Genomic DNA, 18,668 nt, shown 5'->3' on the forward strand with positions numbered 1-18,668 from the left:
CATACTTGAAACAGGGACATGCTATGTTGAGAATTAGTTCACAGGGGGACTGAAAATATAAATGACAAGTCATTTTTCATTTTATTGCGACTTATCCCATAATGAGGACTAGAACCACGGTACACATACACATGCACACACCTGGTAATTCATTAGTGAAGCTGGATGAACATTTTATGCAGAGCAGATAGAGGAACAAATGGCACTGTGCACTGGTTCATGTAGTCATTATTGTCATTATTATTCCACATGCTGGCCGTCTGTAATTACCCACTCTGCTTCCCGGTACAGCGCATTCTCTCTCTGAATTCTTTCCATTGCTGGCTTGAAGATAATGTAATCACAAAATGAACCAAACTGCAGAGCTTTTGGATCACAGGCATAGGGAGAAGAAAGGCTTTGAAGTCAGACGGTTAATATTGATGAGGTGAGATATTTTAGATGATTATTACCAGAGATTTCACTTCTTTCTTTTATTTTGCATCAGCAAGGTCAAACGCCTAAAATTTCACACTTAGCTCACATTTTCCCAGTTGTTTGATCAGTGGATACAGTACAGAGAGCAGGGTAGAAATCTAATTAAAGACATTACATCCATTATCCACTGACTGAGTGGAAATAAAATGATTAAAATATTTTTAAAGTCTCCAAATAGCTGTGTGGAACAAAGATGTGTCACTAAGAATCTCTATTGGGATGTTGTTTGATGGGAAAAGAGTTTTAATTGTGTATGTGTGACTGCTAGACAAGCTCAGCCTAAGCACTACTCAATTCAGCCCTGCTGACATGCTACTACACTAGTTTAAGTAAACTTCTGACTCAAAGCAACGTGAATATAAATCTGGAGTCCATTGCTCACAACTTTTCTGTAAAATCCTTGCAGCAGAAAATTGCTCTACGCATTGTACTTCTTGAGCAAGTCACTTTGCCAGTGCCTCTTGCGATCTGGAAACTCTCTGGGCAAGCGTATCTTTTTGAAGTCCTCAATGCATTTCTTCAGATCCTCCTCCAGCATCTTCTTCTCCTCCTCTTCCTCATCCAGCCCCGGCGGGGGGCCACCGTTCTCCTTGACGGTGGGCCGTGGCAGCGTCTTTAGGTTCAGGGTGTTCGGGCGCTGGGGGCTCTCAGCAGGCGGCAGTGTGGGGGGAGGAGGAGGACTGGTAGAAAAAGGTCTGGATGATAGCAGAGGTGGAGGGGACAGAAATGGGAGGTTGGGGCTGTCTGCAGCAGGAGGAGGTGGAGGGGGAAGAGGAGGTGTTAGAGGAGGAGGAGAGTCCAGGGGCGGGGGGTTTCGTATGTCCAGTATTGTGATGTTGTTGGTTTCTGGAAGGCTTTGGGTTCTGTTGCTACTGCTAGACACTGCAGCTGATTCAGCACGAGCAGTATCAGGGCAAGAGGTCACCACTTCAGTGAGGGTTGGGGGGTCAGAGGTCGTCGCCTTGGAGATCACTGATGAACCGCCTGCAGCAAGAAGAAAGAATGACATTTTAATGATATGCAGTTACATATTTAATAGATCATTTTGTAATTTCTGGAAATATGCTTCTTCTTTTCTTTGTTAAATTTTAAACATCAATACTATTCTAATGTCTGTACACAAGCTATAGAGCCAGCAGTTGATTAGCTCGTTTTGGGAAAACAACAAGCCTTGCTCTGTTCAAGGTTCAGAGTGTAACTATTTCTTCACCAAACAACAGCTGGCAGTAACTTCCTGTAGACTTGTCTGTACAGAAGTGCTGATCAAACATAAACTGCTGTAAAATATTTGCAGCACGTAACTCCCCTTAAAACCACACGTCTTTTTTGTTTTGATCATGCACAGATTCAGTTTACATTCACATGCATCTCAGATGGTTCAATTTCCCGAGTAGGGAACTCCTTTAATGTGAAATATGTTATGTATGTTTATTTGTCATCTAACATGCATAGCCCCAAATTCCTTTAAAAATGTATAAGTGAGAGGATAAATGTAATATTCATACTAAGGTGGTTGCTTTGTTTGAATAAAGGTATTTACTGACAGTGGAGCTTTGTACAGAAATTTCATTACTTTTCTTCTCTTTCTTTCTTTTTCCCTTATCAAAGTGTGTCAGTAGTGTGTGGCTGGCACAGAAACAAGCACCTCAGCTTTGAGCTTTACAGTTTTTGTCTCCAAGAGTACAAAAGCAAACACATGCTGGCACAAGAGCGTGTAGGAGCATTATGGAAAAAGAAATTAGCAGAGAAAGGAGCTCAGCAGGAGAGGAAAGGCAATGAGAGATAAGGGAAGTGGAGGACAGTTTCATTTCATTTCAGAATTCCCTTTTACCTTTGCTTGTTTGTATATTATCCTAGAAGGAATACTGTGACTGAACGGCTAGTGTGAAACCGCCTGACTCAAACTTGACAAGCCATTTTTCACGGTATGTTGATTTTTCATCTCATCTCTGTGTGAGGACAGAGGAGGTTGCTGTGGTGCGACTTCTCAGAATAGCTGGAGTGGCACATGCACATTCTGCACCTCTCTGTATTTGAAAACCCATCAACCATTTTAAATTGTCCCCTCTCTCTCTTCACAAACAGTTTCTCTTTCGTTTGATTTTTACTGTCTACATGACGGAACACAGCTTCAGATTGGCTGAGCAAGTGACAGCAAATGGAGCCCATGTCCATAATAAAGCGGATAAATTTCAGAATGCATCTTTTGTCTTTTTTTTTTTTGGCCTTCCATTTCGCACTAATCCTCGTTTGTTTGTTTTTTACCATGAATGGCACACAATTCAAAACTGGCCTTTTTGTGTTGTAGGGTGGACTGGGAAAACAAACCAAGCCAAAATCTTACTGTAACATATGATTGTTATGGATTTTCATGCTCTTGATGTGATCCATTTTGGAGAATTTTCACTTCCACTGGAATTCAAGCCTGCACTGTAAACAATAAACAGCATTTCAAAACCCCTCTGGAAGCTGTATGCCTGCAAATGCCGAGCAATCTGAGCTCTTTCTTGTTTTTGTGGTATTTCAATCTGGGCGCTGAGCTTTTAGAAAACAATCAAGAAATGCTCTGTAGACAAAAAAACAAAAACCCAACATAAACATTTTTCATTTATCCACATGAGTTTGAAGATGGTCTCATACCAAGTTAATGAATCATGCGTGTGTAATGCACTGCATCATCTAACACAATCACTCTTACTTGAGGTAGCTACCTGCAGTGTATGCTGCTATAGTAATATGGAAATACATATGGACCAGTAATCTCTCTCACAGCCTCTCATATGTGTTTATGAAGAGATATGCAGGTACAATAAGTCATATAGAACCCAAACACACACACACACACACACACACTTATGTGTGCAGACATACAGAGACACACTTGGCCCTGCACTCTTTCCTTCAACAGGGCTCATCGTCACGGTAACCCGCCTTATATAACAGGAAAAGCTGCTTGTGTCAAACGAAGGCGGTACAGAAAATTCTCCCACTGCCTTGGCTTTCTGAATACCTGAATACGAGTGTGTATGTGAGTGTGTGTGTGTGTGTGTGTGTGTGTGTGCGAACGTGTGACAGAAAGTGCAAAAGCCTGTGTGTAAGACGAAGTAAGTGTCGTCTTGTGTGTTTGTGCATGCATGTGTAAGGGTGTGTGTGTACTGTTTGTGTAAGTAGGTGTGTGCAGGCAGAAGTGTGTGTCCTTATATTCTAGGCATGTACTGGCATTTGAAAGAAGGACAGATAAAGACAGCGAGAAAGAAAGAAGATGAAGGGGAAGAAGGAGGGGTTGGCAGAAGCATGTTCATCACTGTGTTTGTTTGTGTGTTCGGTGCATTCAATGTCTCTCATAATGAATACATGTGTTTAAGGGCCGCCTGGACGTGGGAGTATGGGGGCTTAGCAATGTTGAAGGAATAATCCACTGGGGGATGGGCTCCATGCTTTCCTCCATCACTAAGCCTTATGGAGGAGAACAGCGAAAGAGAGCACTCAACCCTTTTCCCCGGGCCACTTCTCCAGGGATATATGCAAAAGCCAAAGCACTTTCTCACACATCCTCTCCTCTCTCTCTGCCTCTCTCTCAGGCTCTCCCATCTGTTCAGTGTGACACATCCCTCCGTTACCATCATTACTGCTATTAGCAACTCTAATGTGCCACTGTTGCCAGGGTTTAGCACCTCTCTGTCACAAAATGTCTCTTCTACGGTGTGTAATGTGTTTTTTTTGCCCCACCTGAATCTTTATATTTTACTCGAAGCGCGGCACACTGTGTACTATTAGAGCCTGACTAAATAAAACCACATGCTGGAATAAACACTCCATTATCTGTGTAGGATTCAGAAAATAGCTTCATTCAAACATAAAGGAGTTGCTTTCATATTGAAGTCAGATTTAAATTCAGCTTAACTAGCTAGATGCAGATTAGTAGCAATGGAAATACTTGATAACTTGGCCAAGACCAGTGAATTCTTCATCCTCTGCTGGTCACCTGGCACCTCACCCTCAGGAGAGCTTCGAAAGAGGGCTTCGAAACCCGTGGTTTCGAAGCCAATTTGACAAAGCATCCAAACAGTGAAATTAAAACTACCGGGTCTGTCACGTGATGCCATGGGGGAAACAGATGTCTGTAAATTAGTGGATACATTTTTTTCTAAGAGCATAACATCTGGATTTTGAAAAAATTTGTCCAATAACAATTGAAAAGTCCAGGAGAGCTACTATTCCCATTCTAGCAGGCAGATTGCTACAATGAAAGTCGCCGCAGCTGCTGAAAACATTTTAGGAGAGAAATAGGCAACGCAGAAACAGAATTTTATTTATATTTATCGATTTATATTTGATCAGCGCTGTCTAGTTTGAGTTTCATGAGTTGCACTGGACTTCAGTCATCCTATCAAACCCACTGATTGGGGAACACAGTGTCTGGAAATCAGCCTGAATGAGAGAGTGACTGGACTCATCTGCCAGAGCAAATACAAATGAGCTTGGCAGATTCGTCTGGTTTCCTGGCTCGGGAAACCAGACTGCATAAATGTTAGTCGGCTATACAGGACTATGCTCTGACTCAACAATATATTGTGTCCAAAAGAAGTTTAATCCCCATCCGAAAAATAGCTTCAGTATCCTTGTTGTTTATATTTCCTTACAGAAACAGTGTACAGAAAACAGTGTAATTTCAGTTTGTCATTAATACCCAACACTGCATAAATTTCAGATAAAGTTGTTTAAAATTGAATGCACCGTCTGCTTCTGTGTCCCCTTGAAAATGACCAGGTCATTCAGCCTCTGGGTACTTTTTAAAATTCACCATGGCCGCTGACAGGTGTTGTGACCCAGGGATGGGGAGACTGGCAAACAAGAGTACAGCATCATCTCCATGGTAACGCCACAATGATGTGCAGGGGCCAGAGCTACACAAATACATAGTAATGTCTCTCAGACTGAGATAAGCCTGCTATACAGTGTGGAGTTGTACATATGGCCTGGGAGCACACTCTACATAGTTGAGACAATTACAGCATGTTTTCTATCTAATGACCGAGTACTCAGCTCAGATATCCGACATCTGCTTTGTGAAATGATTGGGATGGAGCCTAATGACTGGGCTTCACCACCTTCTGCCTTCTCATTAATTGTCTTTTCTATCTGATTGCAGTCAAAGCAAATACATACTGGGTCTTAATCGGATCTGGTAACACTGTATTCTAACTTCACGTGATGTGGCATATGCACAGTCGTCCACAACAAAACCACTGGAGTGTTCTCACAAATCTCTGAGCAATTACAAATCTGCCAATCTACATAACCTAGAGGAAATGTGTGACGTAAACAGCTGTAAACCAGGGAGCAGCTGCCAAGTAAGAAAAGCAATAAAGGCAGTAGAGGTTAGAGGACAGGAAGTGGGGGAGAAAAGAAGGAACCAAGTCATCAATAACCAACAAGCAGACAAGGTTTTCAATTCTTCTGGGTGTAGAAAAGTCTATTATATGACTTTTATTTTTGCCGACTTGCACATGTTTGATCCAAGTGTCCTGCTGATTCGCCCACTCCACGTGCCTCCTCTTTATCTTCCCCTGCTTTAAACACCCTGAGCTGCTGCCTGGCTACCACAGCCCGTAACCAGCCTGCCTAAGCACCCCAAAGTCCATCCTGGCACCCCTCAGTGCCCTGCAGAGCCGACACTATCCCCCCCACCCACCCACCTGCCACCTGCTTCTCCTCTCCTGCCGGGTTTCAGCCAGAGTCCAACCCTGACTACAGCACCAAGGACAAGCCTGCCTGTCCAGATTACTGATAATTAGAGGGACAGATTAGAGACCAAGTCTCCAGATGGCCAAGGTGAATCCCATCCTAACTGACACATTTACAACTCAGCAAGATACAGTCTATCAACAGAGACACAGTGACTTCTCACCGCTCTGAAGTGCTGTTTTTACAATGCTGATGTACTGTGTGCCTGTTACAACATTATTATGAGAAAGTATATATTTGAATACATGAAGTGGAATGCTCTGTTTCTTTGTCATAACTTGAAAATTATAACTAAATCGATTTGAATATTTAAAAAATCTTCAGCATAAAAAGAAATATGACTTTCTCTCTGTCAGTGATTGATGGCATGCAATTAAAACTCATCAGATCGAAGTAATTTGCCATCTTGAGACATGCATTTGTATAGAAACCAACTTTATATCAGCTATAAACAGATTATGAGAAACGGGCCCTTGGGCATATATACATGAAAGCACCAAGATTCAATTTATTTGTACATAAAACCATACTGTGTAGCCATATAGTGAACCAGCACTGATTACCAAAACATAGGAAATGTAAAACCATAACAGATAAAATCAACATACAACATAAAACTATATTCCCTAATAAAAACTGTTCAAAAGGGGAGGAAGTAAAATAACAGTGATGTAACTTTTGCAATGAACGCATTAGAAACAAGCACGTTTTGAGCGGGCACTGCACAAGCACACACAATTTTAGTTGCAAAATTAATATGTTGTATTTGTAATGAAACAATGCCGGTTGCAGCTCGGAAGTTTAACTGTCTTCCAACTGTTTCCGCAGTCAGTTATAACCACAACTTCCATCTTACTTTGCCCAATTTGGTATTTTTTTTCTCTCCTCTTAACCTCATTTCCTTTTAAACTGCTCCTGCCCTACTCCTCGTTTACGGTCTCTACGGCAGCTACTGCCTATGAGGAACTTTGCCACTCGAGTTCTCCTTTTTTATGCTTTTCTTTTAAATCTTACAACTTGCTTCTGACAGTCTGAGTCACTCCCTTTAACTAATTTCATGCTCTCTCATTCCCATCCTTACTCTTGCTTTGTGTTTCCACACATCCCTCATGCTTCCCCCTGTCAACTATTCTTTCTGTGTTTTGGAGCTTAAAAAGAGAGAAGAAAAGATGTGGGAAGTCAAAGAGCATAATAAAGAGACAACACGGAGAGAGAGAGAGAGAGAGAGAGAGAGTTACAGTTACAGAGATGCAGCACTGTACATCACAAGTGACCTAATGTGTTCCTTTTCTGCTGCTAGATCTTGTCCCTTGTTAACTCCCGCCTCTGCCTCCACTCTTGGGGATGACTACCCCCTGACCTTGCATGATGGAGTTCATGGGCCAAATATGTTTCGCGATAGCTTCTCTCTGCAGGAGATGTGTGGGAAGAGGAGGATGGAGGAGGAGGAGAGGGAGGAGGGGCCATGGAGCATGTGTTCCCATCCTGTAGTGCAGTGATGGTACACATCTGACTCCATGCCTGGCTCACTATAAATAACCCGACACACAATAAGATGAAGATGCCCAGAGCCAGCGTTACTGTACTCTGAATGTGGGCTTACAGTGTGGGTGAATCGCGTTGTCATCAGGGACAAACACAAACACAGCAGGGCTCACGTATGTTAACATGTGCAAATGAACAAAAAACATGCAAAGCTCTTGGCTGGCGTTTACACGTAGCATGCACACACACATACACATCACATTTTGATGGAGAAAGCAGTGGTAGGCCTCAGGCTGCTACATGCTCTCTCCAGTTCCCCATTACATGCTTCTATTGGCTGACGCTACTCCCAGGTAATTAGCAGCAATGATGCTTTTCCACACAAGCATGGACTTTCTCTGTTTATTGCTGTCAAGAGAACACGAGGGAGGCAAATGGCTTGTTTGCCTGCTAATGCCTTTTTAACCGATCACAAAGAAGAGTGAAAAGAAGGCAGCCAATTAGATCTAAAACCTCATAGCTCGAGTCATTAGCTCCGCACGGGAGGGTTGTTGTGTATCTTCTCCTAGCAACTCCCCTCCCTCTGTGCATGTGTGTGTTTTTAGAGAGGCCGACTGCCTGCTAAGCATATTTGTGAGACAGGGAGTGCACCTAGTTCACCGCCCCCGCTAGGCCCCCATACCAACCCAGTGCTGACCCACCCAACGCAGACACCCGAACACTCATCCAGCCTGTCCGCCAAACATCCACGTAAGCACAAACACCAGGACAAAAAGAAAACAGAGCCAAAATATACTGGCATACGAATCCAAAAGCAGACAAGGCACGGGGGCTGAGAAGACATAAACAAGTACAGAGCCACAGATGGTTGCAGCTGAATGCTCTGAATGAGCAAAAACAGGAGCATGCAGACAACATCTGATAGTACACTCAGTTGAAGATGTTGAGAAAATGACTCACTGTGGCGCTCCGTGTTGTCACTCTCAACTCATGTGGTATGTCTATTCGTAAAAAGAGGAATCAGTCTAGGAACCTGTGCTGCTCATAGTCAATTTAAAAGCACTGCTCAAGAATAACATATGAGAAGGAACATTTTTTTGTGTTTTCTGTTGGTAAATATAAATTATCCCCCTTTCTTTTGGAGTAAACACACTATAAATCAATATTAATCCCTACTATCCTGTGTAATCCTGTGGATCTATATCCGTCTGGTGTAACTGAATCTCTCTGTGAGTGTTAACTGAGCAGACAGGCCACAGAGGAACACATTACAGCACGGCCCAGTGAGGGCTTTGTTTGTCAGGACGGTCCAGCACGTCTCCAAATAACAGGACATTTCATGCTGCTCAGGAAGAGAGATAAGATGGGAACACCAAATCCTTCCCGGTGAAACACTCCCCCACTCTCAGCTAGCTTCCAGCAGGTTATCTGTCTCACTGTCTCTCTGCTTCCTTGCCCCATTTTCCAATCCCTTTCTTCCTTTGACGTGCATCCCTTCCTGTCTCCTCTGCTCTCTTCCTTTCTTTTTTCCAAATAGGGGAAGCGATGACCCAGCTGGCTACGAGACAAGGGGATCATTCTAAGAGGGTAAAACAGATCGAGCCAAGTTGCCATGTAGAGCCGCCTGCAGTAACAATAGCACCACAGGAACTCGACATGGGTCAAATCACTGCCTCAAGGCTCAGAGAACAGTCTTGTACTCTCAGGGCACATTTCTTTTTGCCTCGTACTTTCATGACAAGAGTTTAATAATAAATTGCACAAGTTTATTGAGAATTGTATGTAAAAGACCGTTCATTTCCCCAAATTTCTCCTCTTACCTGTAGTGCTATCTATTTATCGAGATTGTTTTGGTGTGATTCTTGGTCAGTGTATTATCTTGAGTAATAGGGTCATGATTTTGTGCGTAGTGTTTTTTCAGGAAGTTTTTCAAATTAATTTTTTGGCACTTTGAGCACCACAAGTAAAGTGTCATCTAGTTGTGAAATATTAGAGAGAAGGTGGATATCTTTATGGCCGATATCTCCAAAAGTTGGCAACTCACACCAAAACAATGCTTGATAAATAGCTCTACAGGTGAGAGAACAAGTATGTGTTTTTGATTTGGAGGTGAACTGTTCCTTTAACTTCTAGGGCTGTCATGATATCAGATTTTCACTATGCAAGTATTGTGGTCAAAATAAATCATCATAACGACATTATTGCAATATCTAAAAAAAAAAAATTCAAGTTGTGAGCTCAATCCATCTTTTAATTTTGTTTATTTTGCATTTTATTTTTATTTTTTGGCAAGTAATATACTCTTAAAATATGAGTGTGTGGGCGTGACAAAGATCCCTAAAGTAAACTGAAACAGTTGCTGGATTATTTATATTATATTATTTCTATTATTAACATTGTATCAAAGATTAATTTCCCCCCCAATAATGGTTATTATTAATACTGGTGTGTTGCAACACCCCTCCTTCACACATATATAACAAAATAAAGGACTTAATTAAGCTAAATGTGTGCAAATAATGCAGTCTGCTATTTGGATTTTTTTTTCCAAAAGACAGAGAAGCAAAATTTCATGGTAAAATATCTTTATTGTAACACTCTGGATAGAACAAGCAAACCACTATGGTGACACAACTAGAACCTGCTTCTTGTTTGACATGAGACAGGCGTGCTACACTTTTTCAGTTTCACAACAGAGCTTAAAAAAAAAAAAAAAGAAGAAAAAAACAAACCCCAAGCAGCTTTTGATCACAGCCTGGCCTGCTGCTGCTGTTCAACACTTCTCACACATCCACTGTTGAATGTTGAGTCTCAAGGCGACTCATGGAGGTAAAGAGTGAGAGAGGTTTGGTAACACTGATGCCTGAAATTTCACACATGAGGCGTGTCTCTTCATGCTTGTGCTAATGACTGACCTTGACGCTCCCGAGCTGCATTGGTGCGCTGGAGGACAGTGACGGAGGAATGCTGCCTGTGACTGTGTTTGTTTGGGCTGAAGAGACACTGCGGGCACGTTATTGTCTCAGTCAGTCTCTGAGGATTCGTCATGCATTCCAGACCGCAACAAAAAATCATCTGTTTTCCAGGAAGGCAGCCACATACATTTTTGAACACTTTTTGTGAAGCTCATCAGCTATGCTTTTATCTAGGCCAGGCTGAGATCAGGTTTAGAGGTCTCATACTAAGCTAATTAGCATGTGATAATCTCCTGGTAAAGAAAATCTGAGTCATAATACAGCTTCACCTACATAAGCATAACCCTGGTTGTTGTACGAGTGTAAATGATGCCCACTGTTCTTCACGTGGGTGTGCTCCATAGAAATGTTGTTTTTTGTTTTTTTAAATTGGCATCAAAAAACATCTCTAATCTTGTGAAGCGTACAGTATTTCACAGTCCTGGATTTTAGGCCTGATCTGCTTCAAAATTTTTACTGTAAGTAGTAATTAGGTCAATTATTGATAACAAAACAAGGGTTTTATAAGCTGCTTTAAAAGAGGCCGTTATCTATGCATGTCCTCATTTCTATCGTGCTGTTTTCTGGTCAGCTGCACGCAAAAAGACCGAGCTGAAGGGGAAAAAATGTGGAGAAAAAGTGGAAAAGCAGATGGGAGCATGAGGGAGATTGTGCCTGAGGGTAGAGTGTTGAACGTGTAATGTAAGTTGAGTTTATGTCCAAGGACATTTCCTTTAATAGGAAATGGTGAGGTGAAAATTTGAATTACTTCTGATTGGGTTGTATTGTCGCTGGAAATTAAAAATTGAAACTGCAGTCGTGTGGGCATGAAGCATTTTTTCCTCATGGTTTATACTGAATGCCATTCAATACTGAGAAAACATTTAGCTATGAATGGAAAATACAACCCGAATAGAAAGAAAACATCTTTTATTTGACAAATCAATTTTGCTTTTTTTGCTGAACACTTTTAATTTCAGTGTCGTCTACGTCTGCAGCGTCACACTGCAGCAGGTCTAACATATTGACTCAGATGTCAACAGCACTTCATCACACTGAAACACAACATTGCGGTTTCTAGACATTTCAGAATACATTTATTGTCACTGTCAGACGTTCTGCTAAAACTACAACCTGACACCTTCCAGCTCAGGAGAAATCCTGCACTATACTGCCTCGATGGCTATTTCTCACCTCAAAAATCACTTTATATTCAACCTCTTATTCATAATCTTGTTACACTATCTGCATTTTGGGATATTTTCCTAACATTGTCTGCATTTTTATGTCGTCAGCTGGATCTTTAGTGCCTTCAGTTTGTGTTTTAGTCTGAGGTATATATGATGTGCAGACCTGTCCTGAGGCTGTATCTGGAAAATACTTTTTCTTAACTCAATCCTTTATAACTGAAGGCATACCCACTCGCTATAAACTGCCCTCACAATGCCCTTGCTACAGTAGAGAGAAAACATTGTGCTTCGGCTGGCTACAGTGTAATCCTACCCCTTCTTATTGGTATTCACTTTCAGTGAGAGCTTTCTTCAAATATGCAACAACTTAAATTAATACCCAACTGATTATTAAGAATAACATTGTGTACAGAACACTCAAAACGTGATCCGCTAAGGTGACTACCACATTTTTTTTTTCTTTTTGGAAACAACATGTAGTCATGGTGTAAGCCTGTCCTAATAAGCACTTCACTTTTAAACTGCTCTTAAGTATGTCATATAGAAAAGAAATGTCAAAGAAGCACAATGAGCGAAATAATAGAGCAGTGGGCTGTGAGTGATGTAACACCTTCCATCTCCTCGGCCCTCCCAGCGTGGGTGATTTAAATATTGAAAGCTCCATTGCTCAATCAATACAAGCACCTCATCTGGCAACCTTTTTTTTGTCTTTCTGTCTACGAGATCTCTTGAGATTTGAGATTTTTCATTGTTGTTTATCAAAGCCAGCTGCTTGTTCATTTGCCACACAATCAGCGTCTTTTTGAGAAGGAAAGTCCACACACCTACAGTCTATGTTTCCCTTTCAAAATAGAAAAGCTCAAAGCATTTTTTTCCCCTCGGCCCATGTGGCTTTTATCGCTCATTCAACAACTGAACAGATAACTACAATATGGCACGTTCCCAACCACGTGGTACTAGACACTTTTAAGAAAAACTGAATGATATTAGATTTGTGTGGTACACTTGTTTCTTGTGCTGGGGCTGCTCACGTCCCTCAAGGCTGATAAGATGTCCAATTATTTGGTAATTTAGTTCAGAGGAGCAGGAGAGAGTCCAATCTGCTCGAGTAAGCAGGCAAAGTATAGCACTGTACATCACGGCCACTCTCTGAAGCCCTTTCCCTTATGCCCTTATGACTGCTTTAAATGTCATACGGACACACCGGGGCACTTTTTTTAACAAAATTAGCTCTTGGATATTGTGCTTCACCAAGGCAGATGCAATATATAGGGTACAAAAGGGTAATAGTACATAGAACGTATCAGTCTCTGCAGGAAAGGCTGTAGGGTTGCTGTGGTTGAGGACCGGGGACTACAACTAGATGGAACAACGGTTTAAGCAAGGGCAAAGCTGGACCTGAGGATGAAGGGAATGGATGTTGGGGTTGAGGGGGAGGGCTGCAGATTCGACCTGCAGAGAAGGTATGAAGAGTCGGAGCAGCTACTGTTCATAGGATAAAAGCAGGAGGCTGCAGAAAGAGATGGAGCGGCACAACATCTACGGTACATCTACTGGTGCAGGAGCCATCAGAGAGAGAAGGACAGGATGGCTGGAGGCTGGAGAAGGGGGGCACTTGGAGACAGGGTGGGGGACCAGGGGAACAAAGCCGATAGTCTCACTCACGGTAGAACACATATTCAGTGTAGCTGGTCCAGATCTTGTCGTCCGTCTGCTCATGGGCAAAGGCGCAGGTTCCTGTGGAATTACAGGCCACCATGTGGAAGCCTGCATCTGCCAGCTTGTCAAAAGCCTGCTCCAGAAAGGTGAACTTGAGATAGTAGCGGGATGTGTAGCGTTCAGGGGGGCGGTCGGGGTCACGGCTCTCGTTCAGTGTCTCCCCAAACACCTCTTTGGCCAGAGAGGTCTTCCCACACACCATGATCCGTGCAACTCTGCGGAACTTGGCATCAGTGTGGCTGTCACGGCCCAGGGTGTAGGAGCCTCGGTAGCCAATCGTGATGAACCCAGACCGTTTGCCATCCATGGCACCGGGCACCAGGCTGGCACAGGCGGCAGCAGCAGCACCCAGGGAGCTGAGGTTACGGCCCGTGTCAATCCCAGGTGAGGAGTCCTCTGGGTCGCTCTGACATCCCTCATCGCCGAGCGAGTTTTGCTTGCTGATTTTAGGCGCAAGCAGTTTGACAAGCTCTGGCAGGTTGAAGAACTCAGCCTCCCTCTGCAGTCGTCCACGCTCAGGGAAGTGGTCTGGCAGAACCAGCTGCTGGTCCCGCATGTAGTCCAAGATGTAACGGAACAGGAAACCATCACGGTCCACAAAGAAGCGACCCTTGGTGTCCCTGGCCAGTCCTTTGGCTGACTTCCGACTGAACATCTCCCATAGCAGGGAGTCTGGCACACTTGTGAGGGTAGAAAAGCGGGTTATGTACACCTGGCCACCAACATTGAGCTCTATAATCTCTGGGAAGGGAACCTCCTCCCCAGATATGCCACTATCTGGTAAAGCCATGGCTTACTCCTGCCTCACTGGTGCACTTGGGTGCAGCTTTAAAAAACTCTCTCTGTTGTAGTGAAAGTTCAAATAACAGGAGTTGGAAAATGATTTCCAGTGGAAGCTTTCACAGTGGTTGGTGAGGCCTGTTGCCTGTCAAAGATTGCTGGTCCTGCTGGCTTGGATCGCCTGTGGTAACGGAGCGGCTAATCTGCAGCGCACAATTGGTATGCGCGCAATAAAAGCTGGCCGCCACTCTCACATCAAAGCCGGCAGAAACAAATCAGTCTCACAAACACACCCTCTATTCTAACTACAGCTTTCTCCCATAATTACTAAAACATAGCGCAGAATATTTTAATCAGCGTTGAACGGAGCCGTTATGTCCGCATCCTTTACGCACAAAAATATCTGATATCCTGAGATTGAAATTCTGCTTTTCACACCAGTTCTCTGAGCAGGAAATGCACGATTTGCACAACTGTCCATAACGACTTCTCCTACTCTAATGTTGGTCGGTTGTCCTGGCGCAAACAGGATCAGGTGGCCCAACTTCAATTAAGCAATCCATAGTTGGTGAGCTCTGTGGGTTCCCCGTAGGCGAAAAGCCACGCGATGAAGAGGATTGTGCCGAAGTAGTGAGTGGAGAGGAAGATGGCTAAAAAAATCTCCGAGAAACCCATCGCATGAAGTCCATATATTCGCGAGGTGGTCAGCTGTTCAGTGCCTCCGCTCCTCTCTCGTGTCAGACGGTAACTCTGCTGCAACGTAACGGAGGAGACGGCGTTTTTCACCCCGGTTAGCCACGCCCACACACGGTGACGCGCCTCTGCTGTGATCCAGGTCAAAATATCCTGTCCTCCTGAGAGCAGTGGAAATGGACAAGTTCTTTACTGTATCTCCTTAAAGGGTGCAGCAAGGGTAATAATACGGTATGACAATTTCCCTGAAAGTTTAAATTAAATTGAATTGCCCTAAATATCTCCAAATAGCCACAGAATCTATTTAAAGGAACCTATGTTTTTTGTTTTCCCTATAATTTATTTATTCATACATTCCATAATTAAAATCAAGACAAATGGGAAGCTACCAGGAACCAAAGCGAAGCTGCAGCATCCAGACATGTCTGTTTTCTCAATGTGTGCCCTTGTTTCTTGGACTAAAATAACAGTGAAGTCAGAACTAAATAAGTATGCTTCCCAATTCTTATTTTGCTGGAGTCTCATTAAAACCCAGCCACTGACTTGGAAATGGGTATGCATTTAATTTTGATGCATTTATTTTTGGCAACACTCTCAGTAATCAGTGCATTCGGTGTCTTTTAGAAGGATGGGATAACAGTGACATCTAGTGAATACAGAAAGGGGAATATTTTTCTCTTCCAGAGCATTAATAACAGATTGTTATCTGATATAGAGAGAGTTTGTTGATATTCCACGTTAGTTATCAATTTAGTTAAAGTGCCCACCCCCTCTCCACTCAAAAATGCAATTTGCTTATATATTAACTTCACTTCCATGTTTGACCTTCACTGAGCAGAATGATGTGTATGCAGAGTTTGACGCCAGAAGGCTGCTTTAAAATTCATCAGCTGAAGGAGGAAAGTTTCTCCGTGCTCACCTTTAAATCTGAATTTTAGATGGGTTTGTGAGAGCACAATTTGTGATTATGTTTGGAAGCCAATTGGGGTCCAATATTTGACTTTGACAAGTTGAAAGGTAAAACCTCCAGTCTAGTGCACATAAAGTGACCTTCAGTCCTTCATCAAAGATCACACACTGTGTTCAGCAGTTTTGTAACTTTTGAAATAAACAATATTTGCATTATGTTTCTCTGTTTCAAGAGGAAAGTGTTTCATTCTTTTTGAGAAATGGCTTAAACATTGTAAGAGATTACAAGATATTACAGGGGGAAATTTACAGATCACTGATATGGCAGCTGATACTGTGAATATCAGACCTTTTCTGTGTGGATCTGCACCAACATGATAAATGCCAAGGTAATTAAAAGGCTGCATTCTTAACATAATTAACTTTCTCATGATGATACATTATTATACCGCCATTACTTTGCCAACTCAATCACCCTCTTTGGAGAAGTAGTCCTACACCTTACTGCCTGTCGCCTTTTAGAGTGATAATCACACCATTTCTAAATCACCTCAAACTTGGATTTTTGCACTATATGTTCTGTAAAAACAGTTTTTTTATATCAGTGGGTAGTGGCCAATATTGGGCAACATACAGCTTGAACAGGTGGTGCAAAAATTATTCAGATCCCTTAGTTCATCAAAAGTATTAATACAACACTGTGAAATTACTCCACTACAAGTAAAGGTCCTGCATTTAAAACTGAATAAAAGTACAAAAGTATCAGCATCACAATGTACTTAAAGTATCAAAAGTAAAAGTACTTGTTATGCAGAATGAACTCAATCAGATTGTTTTATATATCAAATAGATAATTGCATTATTTGTATTGATTCATTTATGTAAGCAGTGTTTTGATATTCTCAAGATAGGGCTTATTTTAACTCCCTAATCTACTGTTATGAGGTATAAGTTAAAAACAAATGTCTAATCACTTTGAATTGATGATTATTTTCATGTTAAATCTTGACCCAAAAAGTCACTAGGAACTAAAGTTGGCAGCTAAATGTAGTGGAGTAAAAAGTACAAAATTTCCCTCAAAATGTAGTGGAGTAGAAGTGTAAAGTAACATTAAATAGACATACTCAAGTAAAGTACAAGTACCTCAAAATTGTACTTAAGTACAGTACTTGAGTAAATGTACTTAGTTACATTCTACCACTGCACTGCATCCGTGATGGGCCAATATCAGCCGATACAATCAGCTGAACGAAAGATATCGGTCTAGCTCTAATTTTAACTAGTAGATATCACCATAAAAGTTCCCAACTTACTTGCACTAATAAAATGAAGGTTTTGATTTTTCTGGAATTGAATGTTTAAATATGCAAATGAGGCAAGTGTAGTAAATCAAATACCTAAATGTATATGAGCATGACAGTTCATCCTTGACCGCTGAAAAAGTAGTTGAACAAAACAATTCAAACTCAAAGTCCACTTACTGACCTATGGAAGTAATGAGATGGCACATCCAGCAGTAAACACACCCATAGCGAGCATTGATGAGTCAGAGAGAGGTGTATACCCTGAAGCAAGATTAGTGGTTTAGAGAGGTATGTTGAGTCTAAGAGTTTTAGATTTTTATGAAGGAGGCTCTCTTTGATCCTGGCTAGATCACTGTCAAGCCTCAACTTAGGATGCAAATCTAAACTGGTCAGGACCAGTTCATGAACAGAGTTTTGGAAAACCTTCACTGAACACTGATCTGGAAATAGCATCACTCTGTAGCAGTGGTGGAATGTAACTAAGTACATTTACTCAAGTACAAGACTTAAGTTCAATTTTACGGTATTTATACTTTACTTGAGTATTTCCACATTTGTAACTTTATACTTCGACTTTACGACATTTTAAGGGCAAATATTGTACTCCTTACTCCACTACATTTAGCTGACAGCTTTAGATACTCTTCAGGTCGAGAATGAACATAAAACATGATCAATTTAAAGTGATTATGCATGTTTATAAATTAAACCACACAAAGTATATTGAATAGTTAAAATGAACCCTGTATTGACAGCAGAAAAACGCTACTTACGTCAATGAACCAATAATAATAATCTAATAATCTAATATTTAGAATATATAAACCAACATAAGTGGTCCATTCTGCATAATGAGTTTTAATAACTTTAGATACTTTAAGTACATTTTGATGCTGAAATACTTTTGTACTTTTATTGATGTAAGTTTTGAATGCAAGACTTAAGTTCTACTTCTACTTAAGTAAGGGATCTGAATACTTCTTCCACCACTGCTCTGTAGTCAATAGTCAGTCTATGAGCATAGAGTCTCTGCTGAAGGAAAAGGTTTTGTGGAGCCAGCTCAGGCATAGAAAGCTTGGCTCTGTTGAACTCGCTCTCCCTCTGCTTACCCAACAGGCCGCCTGCCATTTATGCTCTATGTCTCTTGTCATGTGTAGTCCACCACACAGTCCTTTCTCTGGCTAATCAGCAGACCAATTTTTGCCCTTCTCCAAGCATTCTGGCACTGATTTCCCTAAAGGCCTTGCAGTCTCCAGCTGGCTTGCAGCACTTACAGCCTTGTCGTCAACAATCTGGCTCGGACCACTCTGGTAATGTGGGCCACCGAAGGATCTGGAGGTAATGTGGCAGTGCTGTTTGCCAATGAGATGAGTCGCTGACACAGTCCCCAGCTCCATTTGCTGGTCCTT

At 42.0% G+C, this 18,668-nt stretch overlaps 2 protein-coding genes across 2 annotated transcripts; both read right to left on the bottom strand.

The window, feature by feature from the left end:
- Positions 1-283: 283 nt before the first annotated feature.
- Positions 284-10,758, bottom strand: LOC131981406 (arp2/3 complex-activating protein rickA-like). Its single transcript, XM_059345679.1, has 2 exons — positions 10,626-10,758; positions 284-1,461 (listed from the first exon to the last, which is right to left on the bottom strand). The coding sequence occupies exons 1-2, from the start codon at positions 10,756-10,758 to the stop codon at positions 896-898; spliced, it is 699 nt and encodes a 232-aa protein (XP_059201662.1). The 3' UTR covers positions 284-895.
- kctd12b (potassium channel tetramerisation domain containing 12b) lies at positions 10,279-15,125 on the bottom strand. The gene has a single exon (XM_059346090.1). It carries the CDS (start codon positions 14,361-14,363, stop codon positions 13,512-13,514), a length of 852 nt encoding a protein of 283 aa, XP_059202073.1. The 5' UTR covers positions 14,364-15,125; the 3' UTR covers positions 10,279-13,511.
- Positions 15,126-18,668: the final 3,543 nt, after the last annotated feature.

The sequence above is a fragment of the Centropristis striata genome, chromosome 12 (genome assembly GCF_030273125.1).
Source record: "Centropristis striata isolate RG_2023a ecotype Rhode Island chromosome 12, C.striata_1.0, whole genome shotgun sequence".
In the NCBI taxonomy this organism is placed as follows: Eukaryota; Metazoa; Chordata; class Actinopteri; order Perciformes; family Serranidae; genus Centropristis; species Centropristis striata.